Source organism: Strigops habroptila, chromosome 6 (genome assembly GCF_004027225.2).
Source record: "Strigops habroptila isolate Jane chromosome 6, bStrHab1.2.pri, whole genome shotgun sequence".
Classification (NCBI taxonomy): domain Eukaryota; kingdom Metazoa; phylum Chordata; class Aves; order Psittaciformes; family Psittacidae; genus Strigops; species Strigops habroptila.
In genome coordinates, this window is record NC_044282.2 from 74,113,115 (window position 1) to 74,131,175 (window position 18,061).

At 42.8% G+C, this 18,061-nt stretch overlaps 1 protein-coding gene across 1 annotated transcript in view; it reads left to right on the forward strand.

The window, feature by feature from the left end:
- Positions 1 to 711: 711 nt before the first annotated feature.
- EFEMP1 (EGF containing fibulin extracellular matrix protein 1) overlaps positions 712 to 18,061 on the forward strand; it is a 51,046-nt gene continuing 33,696 nt past the window's right edge. Inside the window, exons 1-4 of the mRNA XM_030490501.1 lie at positions 712 to 887; positions 1,208 to 1,295; positions 4,242 to 4,290; positions 4,469 to 4,729. Coding sequence (XP_030346361.1) covers positions 1,215 to 1,295; positions 4,242 to 4,290; positions 4,469 to 4,729 — 391 coding nt within the window. The 5' untranslated portion in view covers positions 712 to 887; positions 1,208 to 1,214. The remainder of the gene's footprint in view (positions 888 to 1,207; positions 1,296 to 4,241; positions 4,291 to 4,468; positions 4,730 to 18,061) is intronic.

Sequence of the window (18,061 nt, forward strand, 5' to 3'; positions counted from 1 at the left end):
CTGTGAAGGACTGTGGTTTTTATTTACCAAATCCAGAATGAGCAGGAAAACCAGTCTCGCTATTTAATTCTAAATAGCTTGCCTGTCAAGATGAACGCTCCATACTACTGCTTGCAGTCACAATTCAGCCTAAATTTAAACGTATATGTATTTTCACACAGGCTTCCAAAAACGTGCTCCAAGGAGCAAGCCCAGCGCCCAGCATGAGCCAAGTTCATCAAAAGCTCAGGTAAGAAGATGGTGAAGCTCATTTCCACAGATCAAGATGAGCCCCGCAGCTCAGTGTTCTGGGGACCCCAGCCCCACTTCACACAACAGGGCAACCATACACCACTTTATACAACCGGCTATACCTATAGCGGGTAAACCAGCAAGTGCCGCACCGCTTCCCTCCTTCCCACCTCCGCCTCATGGCGCTCCTCAACAGCTGCCGACCCTCGACGCCCCACAGTCCCCAGAGCGATGGCCGCGCTCCCCTCACGTCCTGCCCGGCCGGGAACGGCGGGAGCGACCCGCCGCCCTTCCCAGCACCGCGGCTCCGGTGCCCCCGGCAACGGCTCCCCTCAGGCGGCCACCTCACGGACCCAACATGGCGGCGTGGCCCGCACCTGCCCCGCCTCAGGGCGCCCCGGCGGGCAGCGGCGGAGGGTTGTGCCGAGCCCGCCCCGCCCCGGCGGAGCGCTCGGGCCGCCGCGGGGTCGGTAGGGGGCGTGCGGGGGCTCCGGTAGGAGCCGGGGCCGGTTCTATTTAGCTGAAGGCCCGCGGGGTGCGGGGAGAAAAGACGAGACCGAGCGGGCGGGCGCCGGCACCGCAGCGGAGCCAGCGGACGGACGGTAACGCGCCGCCGGGAGCAGCGACCGCCGCCGTCCGCACCGGCCCCGCCGCAGGTAGGGGCGGGCAGCGCGGGGTGGCTGCGTTCCGCGGTGCCCCGGTCCCTGCGGTGGGTTTGCGGGGCAAGGCAGGTGCCCGGTTGGGTCACCGCCCCGCGGGGAGGTGGGTTCTCCTCGTCCCCCTTCCTTGCGGAGGGTGAGCTTCCACCCCAGAGTGGCTTCGCCACCCGAAAGGTGCGCTGGCAGCGCAGCGGCACCGCTAAACCAGCGGAGCGGGGCTGAGCCGCCTCAGCCAGGTAGGGGCCGGGCAGGACCCGGTCCCGGCGGTGGGACCGGTGCAAACATCCCCCGTTCACTCGTTTGTCTTTCTTTTCAAGGTTCACGATGTTGACAGCTATGTTCTTGGCTGCTCTCATTCTTATTACAGTGCATTCGCAGGAAACTGAGGAAACCATAACGTACACGGTAAGGTTTAATAGAGCTCGAGGTAATTGCTGCTTTGCAGGGATTCTTTGCTAAATGACCCTTAAGAAAAACCAAATTCCTCGCCAATGTATAGCATGCAATATAAAGTTCTTTGGGTTCGGATGTTAACCATAAAATAAGCTGCTCCTGCACCAAAAGAGTGTTTTAAAGGTGAAGTTGACAAGATAGAGCAAAATAGGCTACAACTGCCTGCTCTGAAAGCTTATCTGTGCACCGAGCTTGATGAACTGAACATTATGAGGCTTTAATATCTGTTTAATCCACTTTCCTTAAGACAAGGTCCCTGCGGACCTTCATTTGAAATAGATGGAATTTGACAGATAATTAGGTCAAACATTCTTTGGTGTTTTCTTTTGGATATTTGAAGCTGCTTTTAACAAAATGTAAGTGCTCCAGAACTCGGTGCTCTTAATGAAGCATCTGAGCCCCGCAGTGATCATAGGACTTAGTTTCTGAGCTGGTTCTGAGTGCTGCTTTTACACGGCTTGATGAAGTTGTACAGAAACACTGGAAATAGGTTTTTCTTGCAACCAAGAGATAGAGTAAGAGCTTTAACGGCCTTTTTGTGAAGCTTCTTTTGAATTACTTTTAACTTTGTAAAGCTTCTTTTGAATTACTTTTAACTTGCCTGTGTTCTGCCTTTGGCTTGCATAATGCATGTCGTAGAAGGAGTGGCAATTACATCGGCTTGGGCTGGGGAAAAACCCACACTTTCACATCTGATTACAGTTGTAATCCCTGCAACTTGCTTCATATGGGTGGACCTCTGAATATGTGTACAGGCATTAGCGCAATGCCACACAAGCAGAAAATTCTGCACACATGCAGAAAGTTAGAGAACCACAGCCAAAGGCTGAGATTGTGTCTTATACAAGTAATCCCACTGAAGTCAGTGGGATGGCTCAAGCAAGTAAATATTGCAGAGTTGGACCTCAGCGCAGAAGATGGGGCTTAAAGAACCCTCAAGTGAGCATCCAGAAGCCAGTCATAAAATAGTTTAACACTGGGCTTTAGAAGCAATAGATTTTTGGATGTTGGTAATACTTTTATTTAGAGGCTTCTGTGATTATTTTTTAAGTCTCAAATATAAGTGGAAACTGAAGATTTAAGTACCTTCTGCAAATGCAGCCTAACACAGGGATCCCACCCCCCTGCTTTGGCACATCTATTACATGTTCTTTTTACAAGACTAAGTAGCATTTTCTAATAAGTCTCTGTAGTTCTGTTAATACCAATGGGAAATGTCTGGCATGCTTATATGACTTGGGTTCCTCTGCTCCATTTTCGAAGAGGTCTTAGCATTTAGGTGCTTCAATGATCGTCAGACTCCAACCATGTAAAACTACTTAAAAAAAATCTTAGCCTTTGGACATTTTACTCTTAGGATGCTACTGTTTCTCACATGTGCATTGTATTCATTTAGAGCCAAATCCTTTTTTATCCCTTTCTATCCCTTCAGCTGCAATAATAGATGGATTTGGCTCCTTGCAGTTAAATAGACAGTACTTCTGTTGTGCATTAACAGGAATTGGGCAATTCAGCAAGTGCATGAATTAGCTGTTTTCCTTTGGGCTTCCATTCTCATAGCTACAGTAACTTTGGTGTTGTCACCTCGGCATGCAGTCATCCCATTAGAGATGGAGAATTGTGATACAATTTGCTGTGCACTTACCCCTTTGGAAGAAAAGGCCTCCAAAGTTGCAGGTCACTGGTGCCACCTGTGAAAGAAGAACATATTTTCAACCCTATTGCTGAGTCAGTGCCCTTTAGTAACAAGTTCCTCAAAATAACTTGAGGATAGTGAATGGAACAAGTGGATCTTGGCATTGGAAGAGCAAATTTGTCCCTTGTATAGTTCCTCTGCAGCAAGATTTAGCTCGCTTGACTGTGACTAACTACATTAGCTGACTGGATTCTTTTTTCTATAGGGCCATTAAAGTAATATCCTGAGCAGCATAGGATGAGTATGAACCTACATAGTATGGCTCAGTTGATTCATTGATACTTTAAATGCATCTGCTGTAGTTGGTATCATTTTGATACTTGGCTAATCAGTTCTGTCACTTGCGATTAAAATTATCTAGGCAATTTAATGTGTTTGGGCAGAGGAATTACGAAGATGCCCACCCAACTGCAGGGCAGAATAGTTAAAATTCTTCCTCAATGTACTAGTCTGCATTGATATGAATAGCTGCTGAGCATAGTCTTGTTTGAATTTTGCAAAGTTTTATTTATACAAGTGCCCCTGTTATAAACTCTAACCGTTTATTGTATGTCTCCCAATATAAATTGTTCTTCCTCGACTGCAGCTCCTGGAGTCATGTGGTTGCAAAGCATGTGAATGAATTTCCAGCTGCCATGGGATGCTTCCCCATTGCTGGAGTGCTAATGGGAGAGAGGATGGAGCACAGGGGCCTGTTAGTCCCTCTGGTGAACCAGCCCTGGGAATTAAAGCTGTTCACCTGTTGGAAGGCAGGGGGGTTGGAACTAGATGATCTTAAGGTCCTTTCCAACCCTATTCTGACATCCAAATTCAGAAAAACTTGCTTTTCTTGCATAAGACTTTCATACTGGTCAGCTGGATTCATCTATTCCAGGCTTCAGCCAATGATGCTTTAAAGCAGTGTATAGAAACAAGGCAAGGAGGCAGTGATGCTTTCTCACTTTGTTCCCAGCCCCAATAGAACCTACCTACTCACCACAAATGGTATATCTTAAGAACTTCCCAAAATAGAAGCTCTCTCTGTATACACTTGTTGTTTCTGCCCAGCAGTGCTGTACCAATAGCTGTTTTTCTAGCTTACCAAGGTATGCAAACACTGCATTTCCCTTAGTGTCCAACTGGGACTTTATTGAAGTATGCTTGATTATTTTTCCAAAATAAGGAATCCCAAGTAGCCTAATATTTATTTTTTCTCTCTCTAGCAATGCACGGATGGCTATGAATGGGATCCTGTTAGGCAACGGTGCAAAGGTACAGTAAATAATACTTAAAGAATACCAGTGGCAAGTCTGTCTTTGAAAATTATCATTACACCCCCCTGTTTTGGACAAGGAGGTGTGCTTGCATGTCTCATTGTGTTATTTGTGTTAATGGCTCTTGCAGAAGGTTCACCTGTTAAAAGCATGACTTGTGTTGTTGCTAACCACAGATATTGATGAATGTGAAATAGTCCCAGATGCATGTAAAGGTGGGATGAAATGTGTTAACCACTATGGAGGATACCTCTGTCTACCCAGAACAGCGCAAATTATTGTAAATGAGAGAGAAGAAGCAGCAGCTGAATCCACTAGTGGTCGAAACAACGTCATTCGACGGACTCCAGCCGACCCTCACCGTGCTCCTCCAAACCCAACTCATCAAATCCAGTGTGCAGCTGGGTATGAGCAAAGTGATCACAACGTGTGCCAAGGTAAGCAAGCTGCCCTATGTTTTCCTTTCAGGATAATTGGAGTGTATGTGATAACAAGTGGAATGCCTGGAAAATGATAGCCTGGAACTCTTGTATTTTCTAGAATATATTGTTGGCATTGTCAAACTGGACATGTAGACACATAAGATGCATAAATAAAATACATGCATGTTCTTATATTTCAAGGTACTAGAACTTGCAGTTTGTTTCATCTATTTCACAGTATTGAGTAGAATTGGTTGTGTTGTCTGTAGGTCCTCCGAAAAAAAAACCCTTAATGCAAGTAAGCAACTCCAGTCAAACACTTTGGGTTGTATTAAGGATGTCCAGGAGAGACAGTGTTTTGAAAAGGAGCAGCACAGCAAGTCATGTTGTAGACAATTTGTAAAGACTTGCAAAACCATCTATTTTTCAGTAAATGAATGTTGAATGGAACGAAAAGTAACCACCATGTGAACTGTTGCTTAGAGCAGACTGTACTGAAGGAGAATAGAGTGTTTTTGCTGTATGTGAGGAATATCGCTCAAGTAGTAGGAACCAAACATCTGAACTGCTTGTGCTCTTCTGGTCTCTATGGAAGTAGCTCTGTGCAGACCCTGCCAGCTTCCTTCCAGTCATAGTCGAGCCAGTCTTTGAAACTATGGCAATGAAGAGTTTTCATCTGCGTGTACGTACACCACACACGGTGCCAAAATACTCAGGGTATTAGCAATGTTAATTGTATGCATTCAGGACCCAGCCTACAAGGACTACTGTAAACTAAGACTGTTTCATTTATTATTTTATATAAATAGTTTACTCTTCTACTTGCTGAAGTAACAAATGCTTCATCCACTGTTTTGTTTCCTTTCATAAAAGACATATTCTACTTCTTGTTCACAAACTGGGGTTTCAAGCACATTAGTGGGATACCCGTGCAAACACAGGGCAAAACCTGACCCCATGGTTCATCTTTTCCACTTTGTGGCCAGTAGCAGTATAATCATATAAAATAGCACTTGAGTGACTATAATCAGGGCAAGCTATAATATACAGTGGTAGTTCCTTTCTCCCTGGTATTTGTGTATGCAGAACATTGTTTATCACTAGTAAGTAAATTCCCTGTCATTCTGAAGCACCGTAATCATCATGGAGGCTGGCTAAGTTATTTTTGTAGGCAAAGCCTCAGAGTTGCATTTCTGGCTTATCTGCTAATGTTCAACATTTCCGTCACTCCAACTCAAGAATGTCAAGCCAAGAACCTACCGCAGGAGGTCAGTGCCATGATCCCCTTAACCCTGAGCATTCACTTTGGGTTATCAAGGGAAAAATCAATGCCAAGGATGGCAAATGGGTTTTATTTCCTTAGTTTAACTTAGTAAAGCAGCAGTAGAACCAGGAACCTATGTTTGATCTGGAACCTGGGTTTGATCTGGCACTCTCTCAGGTGATGCCACATTAATGGCTGGCACTCATCTTCACTGGTGAATTGCAATGAACTGCTTCAACTTTAGTATGCAACAACAGCTTTGATTGATTAAAAAATGCAAGTGACACTAGAAAGCTTCCAAAAAAGAACACCACTTTTGCTACAACAGCTTTAGGTGTATAAATTTGGGATAGCATAAGGAAGTTTAACAGTGTGTAGTACCGATACCTTATATTCCAAATAAAGGTCAAGAGTTCGGGTTAACTCACAGACCAACAACTGGTTGAGGTTTTTGTTTTGTTGAGAAGATTGGTGGTGATACATTACTATTACTTTACTCCATGGTCCGGCTTCCTGAACTTGCAACTAAATATTTATATCAAATTCACAAATCTTTGGTTAATTTATAACAACAACTCACTGTTGTTATAGTACCAGAACTTTTAAACCCTCAGACACACAAACTATGGTGAAATCTTGGGCTTGACTGAATCAGAGTTTTGCTACTAATTTCCTCATGCCAAAATTTCAATCTAAATGCAGAAAGCATGGAAATATTAGTGTTTAAAAGCTGAAATGTAATGAATGAATTCCAGCTGGAAAAAGGGTAGTGGACAGTGTGCTTGAAAAGAAGGATAAAAGACTTCTGGAGCACTTACAGCGTGCATTCAACTTCATGATCTTCATGCTTTTCACTGCTGACAATATCTTATAAAAGATAATCTTGATCAGCAATGGTCCCACTGTGGATTTCTTTAATTATGGTTAAAAGACTGCGCTATGATAACTGCTTGGGGCTCCTAGGGAGTGTAACTTACACATACAGTCACACTTAAGCTTGTTTTATTGTTTACTAAATCAAATATGAAGTCCAGCTCCTTCTAATTGTTTGCAGATGTATGACATTTTCCTTCCAGTCCAGCAGCACTAAGTATTTTATAACCAATGTGAAAGTGTGGAGACCTCTGGTTAAAACAATAACATGCTCTGAGGAGCTGTATTACTGACATCATAGGAGAGCATGAGGGGCCTTCTGTTCAATACAGATGTCCACTCCCTTTTTAAGCATTGGATAGGGAGGGTATGGTAGGCCAAACACACGCATGTTGCTTTGGAATAAACATGCATAAATGACACTAGTCCTGTTGGGCTTTAGGAGGCTTCAGTGATGTGCTGAGCTCCACTGTTGGGTAAAGCATGGTGCAGTGTGGCCAGATCCTATTTCTACTGACAGGAATGAGAAACATTCAGTGAGGCACATGATTCTCTGCACTCCTTAATCTACCAAAACATGGCCATATGCCGGAGTTACAAAAGATACTTAATACCTTCTTAACTTCTGACCTGAAGAAAACAAGTGACAACTCTGATACTTGTCAGTGTTGAGAGTTTTCTGCCTGCAGTGCACACAGTTATTTATTAGAGACCACACAGCACGTGAAAGCCCCATCCAGGTTGGACACAGGGGCTTGGAGCAACCTGCTCTAGTAGAAGGTGTCCCTGCCCGTGGCAAGGGGTAGGAACTGGATGAGCTTTAAGGTCCCTTCCAACCTAAACCATCCTGTGGCTCTATGAATAGCACAGATGCAGGTTGATCACAAAGCACACTGCCTTGCAGAAGACAATTCCACGGAAATTACTTCTATTTCCTACGATATAAATCAGTTTTACAACTACCAGTGATCAGAAACACATTCTTGTGTAACTGTGCTGATGTTAGAAGTGCAGGTAGCCAAAATTTCCTGGGAAATTTTTAAGAATACTGTATGTGAGCAGTAAGTGCCAGAAACCCCCAAAACTGATGAAAGGATGAGGGGAGGTTATTCTGGAGGAAGATCTCTTACAAAGAAAATGTGCAGAGCCCTGAGTTTTAAAACACAGCTTAAAGTTATAACACTTTAACTATATCTTAAATTCTGAGTTTATGATCTTAACTAATCCCCCCTCTCCCTATAGTCAGTTCCCATTTCACTGTCACTTCAAAGTTTGCCTTTACCTCAAAGGGCTGCTGAATTGGTCCCTAAGGCAGATTCCCATATGTGGCACCTGCCAGCACTGTCAGGAAGCCACTCGAGTGTTCTGACATGTCATTGTGAGAGCATCATTCCCATTAGGAAGAGCAAAAAACACAGTAAGAAACGTTTCTAAGCAAATTACTGAGTGACCTAATATTTACAGCCAGTTTTTGCCTGATAAAGGACCAAATGGCTGCACTCTGTTGCCTGCATACAAGACTGAACTGTAGTTCTAGTGTGTTGTCAGGCTCTCTGTGATTGGAGTCTGCTTCTATTCAAGTCATAGGAAAATCACCCAATTAATTCAATTTTGTCAAATCCAGTCTGCAGGAAACCACTTGCTTTTCCTAGAACATTAATGACACTTGAATGAAAATAAGACCAAGCCAAGGTACCAAATAACCTGTAAGCTTGAGGAGGGAAAGGAACTTTTTCTTCCCTTCCTATCACACTGGCAATACAAGCAAAGCAGCAAGCAAACTTTCTTGCTCCTCAGCTGGATTAGCTGCCTGCATTTCTTTGGTCTCTTTATAACCCCTTTGGGCTACTGTGACTGTAAAATACAGGTGGGAGACAGATGGTAATACAAGATATCAATGATTTCTTATATAGAAGAGAGAGAGATGCATTTTTCCAGACAGTTCTGCCTAGACTTGGTGGATGTTGGCTGCTTTTTCCTTCTCTGTTGGGGAGGAAAGGAATGAACTTCTTTTCTGTGCTGTGGTTATTTGTTGCCTTAAAATCATTTTAGGGGTCTCTTCATTGGTAAGGTCTTTTTTAAGCTTTCCAGTACTTGTCAAAGTAACTTATCCAGGCTTTTATCTCAAGCAGTTAACTCACTGTAAATAGGTTAACTTCGTGTAAGTAAGTTAACTTAGTGTAAATAAGTCACATAAGCCTAAATTCTGCATGTCTAGATTCCTCCTTTTTTAAGGAGGGAGGGACAAGGAATGAGCAAATAATGATGTTTTGTTTTCCATACAGAAATCCCTTTCTATTACATATATGCATATATGGCAGGGATGTGCAGCTGGCATGTAAAGGACGTAAAGACTGGTTAAGTGCAGGTGCACTCAGCCTGCCCCTCTGCACAACTGCCTCAGGCTCAGGTTGGAGAGCCCGGGGTGCCTGCAGCTGGGTGCTCACCACTCATGTCTTGGCTGGGTGCAGACTGTGCTTCTGAAATGCATGGCCTAATGAGCTCCCTCAACGTGCTTTGATGTGCCTCACTCAGCGGTCTTGGAACATGCAAACCAGATCTCCTTCAAATAAAACTAAACCTGAAATGCACTGCAGGAATGATGCTAATAAGCCACAACCACTAACAAGCCTTCAGGCTCCAGGACCAGACTAGAGAGACCCCCAGAAATGCAGGTACTGGGACAGTGGAGCCTCACACCAACTTCTGATGTGCTCCTACAGGCCCGCGATGTTTGCTAATGGAGAGATAACCTAAAATCGTAGAATCATAGACCGATTTGGGTTGGCAAGAACCTCAAGATCATCCAGTTCCAATCCCCTGCCATGGGCAGGGACACCTCATGCTAGACCATGTTGCCTAAGGCTCTGTCCAACCTGGCCTTGAACACTGCCAGGGATGGAGCATTTACCACTTCTTTGGGCGACCTGTTCCAGCGCCTCAGCACCCTCACAGTAAAGAACTTCTCCCTTACATCCAGCCTGAACTTCCCCTGTTTCAGTTTGAACCCATCACCCCTTGTCCTATCACTATAGTCCCAGATGAAGAGTCCCTCTCCGGCACCCAAAATACACCTGTAAGTTTCTTAGGCTGGCCTCAGAAACATTTTAGAGAGCCTTTCCTAAAACACAGCACCAAGTTTCGCCCCTTCTTGTATTTAAGGAGTACTTCAAATAAAGCTTTCTGGACTACTTTTAAAAGAGCCTGAGTTATGACAAGTTTAATTCCAGAGCTGTTATTCTCAATAATACAATTGTTTAGTTTGAGGATAGGGTGAGGAGAGACGCTTTGGTAGGAAAAATAAGCTCTAGTTATCTGTTTTAGGATGCCATGAGTTCACCAAAGCGCTTACCCAGGCACAGTTCATATGTTTGCTGCAGTACTTCAAGTGGAGAATACTTGTAGGCAGCAGTAGCCACCCTAAAAGACTGACCATGCCCTTTGAATAGTAATTACTGGGAAAAGCCATAGGAATTTTGCAGGTCTAAGAGAATCCACCACAGAAGGCTACAAACTGACAGTTCACAGCTCTTGGTACTGAGTATTCCTAGATGCCAAGTAATTTCTCATACATTTGGGTATGTCCTGCAGAGATCATCTTTCATCAGCCCATCCTGAACCAATTGTTCAAGCTGTTAATGTGTGAAACTGCTGCCTTTTGCTGCGAAGAGCCTTTTCTGGAGCATCTCTTTAATAGTCTTGAGGGACCAGAAGGGAGGTCACAAAAACTCATCTTGTTTTGAGGGCCTTAGGGCCTGTTTTGGGGCATTTTAAAAACTTTGGCCACTCCTAATCATCTCCCCATCTGTGCTATTTGCGCAGCTGTAAGTGTCATGTCAAGACCTTGGATAGATCTTCTCTGTTCTGTCTGACCGTTTTACTGTGAACATCCATCACAAGCATAAATACTAGCAGCTGCTTTACTTCCTTGAGTTCCTCACTGCTTTTCCATTATCCTGACCCCTGCAGGAATATGCTCAGGACGTTGCAGCTCAAGATTCATACCATATGCTGAGATTGAGGCAAGCTTCTGAAAGTTGTATTTACCTCAGCTTCTTGAATTGTGATTATCCAGGCAAGCCTAATCTAGACTTGAAGTTTAAGTAAACTCATTAGCGGTTCTCATGGCTTCTTCTTCAAGACAAATGGGATTGTGCAGTAGTCCCATTGACTGTCACACTCTGGGGTTTGATTTGTTGATTGTGAAAAGCCTGTTTGCTTAGTAGCTCTGAGGAGGCTAATGTTTTGACAGGCAGAACATAGCAAATGCATTCAGAAGGCCTGAAGAAAGTCCAAACCTTCAACCATCTGTCCTCCTTCAGAATCTCACTCTCTAAGCTGGAGGTCTTTTTCATGATGTAGTCAGGAATAACACCAGATAGCAGTGGAGAAGAATGTGCTTATGTCTTGTTCCTGACTGGGCATCCCAGTATACTTGGCACCCCATTAAAAGGCACAGAGTATTTACATTTCTCTTCAAGGAATTCCCTGTCTCTGTCACAAACGCCGACACAAGCATCCCAGAAGTCAGCAAACCCTACAAGGAGCTATAGCTGTCATCTGTTGCATTCTATAGCATCAAAGCTCATAGAACTTGATTTGTGAGAGCACAGGCTGGCTTCAGTTCCCTGTTTCAATACCTGCTGTCAATGAATTGTGGTTAACAGCATTGCAGTGATACCGAAACTTTCCCTCGCAATAACAGCAGTGTGAGAGCACCCTGGCAGCCTCTTTTAGCACCTTCCTTGGATAATTTTACAGTGACACCATTGCCACTTTGTGGATAGATTCTTTCTCCAGCACTTCCATGAAAGAATTACAGCAATGTTCTCAATGTGTTTGCTTTGAGCAGGTCTGCAGTTATTTCATCCTGGACTACTACTGCATTACAGCTCTTGAGCCTGCTGAGGAAGGTTGGGTGTTCCTCCTTTCTCCAATTGTTTGCTCAGGGTAATTTCCTCTCAATCAACACTTTTTGCTCTGTTTTCAAACCAAATTCAGATTATTTAGTACATAATAGACAAGCTCTTACCTGTGTTTTACTTTCATTTTTGAAGTTTGGGTTACCAAGACACCTTTTGTAACCCTAGAATGTTTCTGAAGGATCTCAGCATTACAGACACAGAGTTTTTCAAGCTCCAAGACATTTCTTGAGCATCTCCAGTGATGGAGCACTAGTTTAGCAGGCTAGAAAACTAGTTCAAGAGCTGAAGTTTACAACTGTTATTTTCCTCATTTTATTCTCTTTCCAAGTGATTTTCTTCATTTCTTTCTCATGCTGGCAAAGGAAGATGGTAGCTACTGTTGCACTTTGCCTTTCTGTCTGTGCCAAAATAGTCCTACGGGCAGAGCAAAGCTTCCCACAAACACAGAAGTGGTCTGTCTGATTCTTCACTGTACCACCTAGTGATGCATATGCTCCTTTGTATATCCTTAACTAAGGAAGAGTATCTGCTGTACTACAGCCAAGTGAACCAGTCTCCACCACTACTTGTGTTTAGGCTTGGTTTCATATAAATTGAGCTTGCCTATCTCCTTTCATTATACTTCAAAAATATTTATTCTCATCTTCCCTCTGTGATGCTTTTTAAGCTATTTTTTTCTGGACTATCATCATTTATGCACGTTCTGTAATAATTCAGACAAGATTTAAGCATCCTTTCAGCTGAAGGGTTCTTATCAAAGGGAAGTTTGCCACGTACCTGTCAAAGTTCAATTGCTTCTGTCCATACATTCGAAAGATTTGCACTTGGCTGGTAAGACCTCTTCTCTCTGTATGTGACAAGAATATACGGAATAGGTAATCAGCTATATATAGTTCATGGATAGAGCATGAAATTTCACAAAGATTCTATCTGATTTCATCTTTAAAGTGCTACGTTTTGGGTTTGTAGCAACCAGAAAGGGTTAGTTTCGGAGAGAAAGCTATTTGCTGTAATTCAATATACAGCAAAACTGAACCTGAAAGAACATATGAAATGCAGGAGAATCCTGCTTGTACCTTCTTTCACCTACATTTTAACTTTACTAAAAATACAAGAGAGTTTGGCAATTCCATGTAGCCCAGCACACCTGCAGTTACTATAAAATACCTTCTATGCTCATTCACATTTGTGTTTTATTTGTTAATCTGAAATCATACTAAAAGTTGGTTCTGTTGTAAGTATAGAGAAGAAATCTCATCTTTGTTACGTATAATTATATGTTAAAACCTGTAGCTTTGAAGCTGAAAAAGTTACTAAGCAAACAATATGTGTTACACATGCCTTTGGAAACTACAGTGCTAAGAAAAAGTTCTTCAGGCCCAGAAAGGAATTAGATTTCTGGCATAATATGTCCCAATCTCATAATTAAGCATTTTTAGAGCTAGATCTTCACTAGACACTTATCTGTTGATGTTATCAAATACTTTAAATAAGTAACTTCTACCTGAAAAATGCCCCAGAACTATTCTGCAGTTAGGTGGGGGATGTTCTGGTTTGGGGTTTTGTTTCTTTAGTTTTGGGGGGTTGGTTGAGATTTTGGAGGGTTTGAGGGTTTTTTTACACAGCTTTCTTATTTTCATTTCTTTATGTCAAAGCACTAGTTTTCAGAGGGTGGGAAAAGTAGTACTTGTTTGGTCAAGGATAGAGGTGATGGTCGTGTGTCTAACCACAAGTAAAATTCATAAATGGGATGATAAAGGAGTCAGTGTATGAAGGTGTATCTATCTCCTAGGATGAGACATTTCTTGAGAATCTCTGAATCTGTCTTTATTAACTCCTGATTAAAGAAATCATGCTTTGAGTGGACATATCTCAGCATCATTTAAGCCTATTTAAATCAGTTCTGAAAGGGAGAAGACATGGCTGAGCTTTCCCTTACAAGCTGAATTTAATCTGAAGTAAACTTCTAGTCTGGTCATGACCCGGTCTGACATGATGAAGCAAATCTGACATTGCACTTGAGCATGTTCAGTCCATGCCTGAGCACATGTTCTGTGTGGTTTCCTGGGTACAAACAGAACTTGTTCAGGGATTTTTATACCTACATGCCTGCATGGGTGGGATTTCTGTTAACAGGTAACTGGTCATAATGTGTGCAGTCAACCCTCAATAGGTAGTGAAAGCAACGTAAAGTGACTTGAAAGGTTCCAGCCTGAATGGCTTCAGGAACGGTTTTTGTCCATCAACACCAGTAAAATCTTCAGCCTGAGTTTTCAAAATAATCTGTCACTATCTACCCATGAATCTTTACTGCCAAAAAGATGGTCTTTATAAAGGAGAACTGTCCTCCTGCTGGCCTCTGAGTAAATAACCTAATCTACTTTGAGACTATTGACACCCAAATTCCACTTTCAGCTGTAACTTGCACCAAAAGAACAACTTTGGTGAGTCAGTTTGCTGTGTAGAACTGGTGTTTGTACAAAGATCAAAGTTTGGGTTTCAAGAATTAAAATTCACAAGAGTTAAAGATATCCAGTGGAGGGGAATAAGACATCTTATGGGATGAAAAAATACCATAATGCCAGTAATATCAATTACTGCATATCTCTTAGCATCAACATCACCACTGTAACAGCTGCCTGTTCTAACAGAAGTAGTTAGAATTGAAAAATATAAGGATTTTTGGCACATACCAGTTCTCTGTATGGTTCTGAAGAGGTTGCCAATAAGTTAACATTTAATAAGGGACTGGCATAAAGGAAAGGAATAAAACATGGCAAAGTGAGCAGAGATTTAGGTGTGATTTTAGCTGCCTTTTGACCTCGCTGATAAAACTATCTTGATCAGAAAGACAAAAAAAGCAATCTCTTTCTTGTCTAGACTTACTCCACGGAGAATATGGGGTGTCTGAGCTGCATTAGAAAAGAGATGGAATTAAATACACATTTAGAAACAACAAATACAGTTCATGATTGGGAGCAGGTTCACCTAAGTTGATAAAGACAGCATCATTTCAAGAAGTAGATATTATTAACTGCCTTGAAAAATACTTACTGAATTCTACATAAGTTTTGAAACCATTTTGCTTTGCACCTGCATCACCACATCTTACTTGTGCTTTTATATTTTGTATTTAAAGTACTTTCTTAGTAAATTAATTTGTTCTCAAGGGACTTTCTTATCAGGAACAAGTTCCCCATATAACCTTTAGGTGATAAAGGTGAACCAGATAAAACAATGTTCTGCCTGTCACACTTAGGGCTAGTTAAAAGCAGTAATATTTCAATGGGCAGTGTTGCAGATAGTGCATGGTCACACTAGAAACAAGCAATGCTTTGGAGCACCCACCAGCTGCCCCATAGGCTATGAAGATACCTTCCTTACTTTATTCCTCCCTAAAGTTTTTGGAGACTGAATCAGGAAAGTGTGCAGGATCCAAAAGACATTCCCATTTCCCAGGAGTAAAATACAACACATTCTTATCTGAAGTCATCCTGCGTGTACTTACACTGCCATCTAGATCTTCCTCGATCTTATCTGGCTTAATGTGAAGGATCAAGACAGATTTTCTTTCCAGCCTTGAGTAGAAAAGAAGTTCAAGATGGTTGCAAGACCCTAAGATATTGCCAACATCTCAGGCTCAGCATTTTTTACCTAGTGCAGAAGGCACTGTGCAAGCAGATAAAAATCATAGAATCAGATAATAGTTTGGGTTAGAAGGGACCTTCAAAGCTCATCTAGTCCAACCCCTCTGCAATGAGCAGGGACATCTTCAACTAGATCAGGTGCCCAGAACCACATCCAGCCTGGCCTTGAATGTCTCCAGGGCTTAAGCCAACACCATTGCACTGGTTGAGAACCTCTTGGGCTGCTGGTGTTAGAAGTGTGAGAGCATTACTCAAATGAGCCTGATGTTGGAAGAATTAGAACTATCTTGATATGGTTTGTGCACTTCAAAAGGTGGGTGGAGGAGAAAACCACCAATTTTTCCTAATTAAACTGTTTGACCATTATTTAAACAATCCAGAAAACATATTAATGAGTTTTAATCTCTTATTCAGCATGTGGAAAATTATGATTTTGGGGAGGGGGCTGCTTTTGTTATTGTGTGTTTTCCGAGTTAAAGAATTCCTCTACCAGAAACTGTGGTTCTGTGTGCCTAAAAAAGGGAAAATTCCCCATTTCTAGAAGATATTTTTTTGAAAAGGCTGCTTCATTATGCATTTAAATCAAAACCTTCTCTCCCATTCTGATTACACTCAGATTTCAGTATTCACCACGAAGAGAATCTCTGCCTTACTATGTATGCAGATTTATAAGGCTCCAGGCACCTTTGAAATAAATTGAAAGCACAGCCATGTAATAAAGCCAAAACCAGACACTAGCCAAGGAGATCCACCCAGCAACACCCTCGAACACCCTCAGCCTCTTCCCCTAAGCACAGCTTTAGAGCTCTAGTCTTGATTTTGTCTCCGCTTTCTCCACCCTCTGAAAGCTTCCTGGGGGATTCCCCAGCAAGCGGAGCAGCCGGAGCCTGCGAGTGGCTCTTCCTCATGCACAAACACTTCACTTGCTGGGTTTTCTTACCTATCAAACAGCTCAGGGTGTTTGCAGTCTGCTCAGCCTGTTTCAAGGGGGATATTGTAAAAGAGGAGCAGCTCACGGCAGGAGGAAGGAACAGTTGAGGGGTGAGGAGAGATTTAACAACTGAGGAGAAAGATGTGTGGAAAAACCATAGAGAAATAATGGAAGGGTTGGAGAAGGCAGGTTTGCTTTTCCCACTTTGAAACACAATTCAAAGCTTCATTTCTGATGCTGAAAGATGGTAAAGTCAGAGAACTCCAGGAAAGAAACACTTCCTATACTCACTGCTATAGTTTATCAGCGAAGCCGATAAGTTAAAAAACTTATTAAACAAAAGTCTGGACATTTTATACAGTAAGACAAGAACTTAAAGAGCAGCAACTTTTGATAGCAAACCTGATTTATATGTTTAGGGCAACCTTTAATTATTAAGGAATGTCAGGATGCTGGAGAGGGACTCTTCCTCAGGGATTGTAGTGATAGGACAAGGGGTGACGGGTTCAAAGTGAAACAGGGGAAGTTCAGGTTGGAGACAAGGAAGCAGTTTTTCCCTGTGAGGGTGCTGAGGCGCTGGCACAGGGTGCCCAGAGAAGCTGTGGCTGCCCTATCCCTGGAAGTGTTCAAGGCCAGGTTGGACAGAGCCTTGGGTGACATGGGCCACTGTGAGGTTCCCTGCCCATGGCAGGAGGTTGGAACTACATAATCTTATGGTCCTTTCCAACCCAAACTATTCTATGATTCTATGTACCCTTCTGAGGTATCACATGCTGCCCAATTTGACAAAGCATATTGAGTTTAATTGTTGACTGCTACAACCTGTGATTGAGCATAAAGCCAATTAGCCAAAGCTTTGACTAATCAGTCGTATGGACATCAGTTGTTCAGTACCACAATGGAACCATTCCCTCCCCTGCAAGCTGCAGAAGGTTAAGACTGGTTTTAGAGAGCACAAACCAGTACAATTTCATTGAAAGTTAAAACCATTGGGAACTTTCAGACAGAAGTTTCAGTAATTCTGACAAAGTGGTTGTATAAATAACCTGATCTGATTGTTAGCTCTCAAATGCATTTAAAACTCTGCCATATCAAAAAGAAATCAGGTATTAATATCAGAACATTTTCATCACAGGAATCACAGTTTGTTATTGTGGGAAGAGCATGAAATACTGATGTTCAGTGACATCCTTTTGTGCTGCCACAGCTTTCAGGGGCCTGACTTAGGCTCCATTCTGAACAACATGTGCCTGTAGAAGGAAATCTGTCCTGCTCTGAACAGCTCAGTGGTGCATGTGCTTCCATACTTTAACAAGCACACGCTTTCCACAAGACTATTGCTGTGTTTAGTGCTGTATTTGGGACAAAAGCAGCAGCAGCAGCAGCTTATATCATTCCTTGCATTTGATTCTTTGTTTTAGTATCTGTCACGTCCAACCTCGCCAAAAACTGGCCTCAGCAAATTCTGGCTCGTGGATGCTGTGGGAGCCCCGGGGGCTCCATGCACATGCCTCATCTGTGACCAAACAGGGGCTAAGGAGCCATTTCACAGCGCCTTGTCCTCAGGGTGGAGTCACACTCCTCCAACAGCTATGATCAGTAGGCTGAAAGCAAAGTATTAAAGAGACCAAAGGGACCAATTGGGATTTGCACTGACTGAATGGCCATTTGGGGGGTTCAGCCAGAAAGAATGATTCTGAGTGTCTA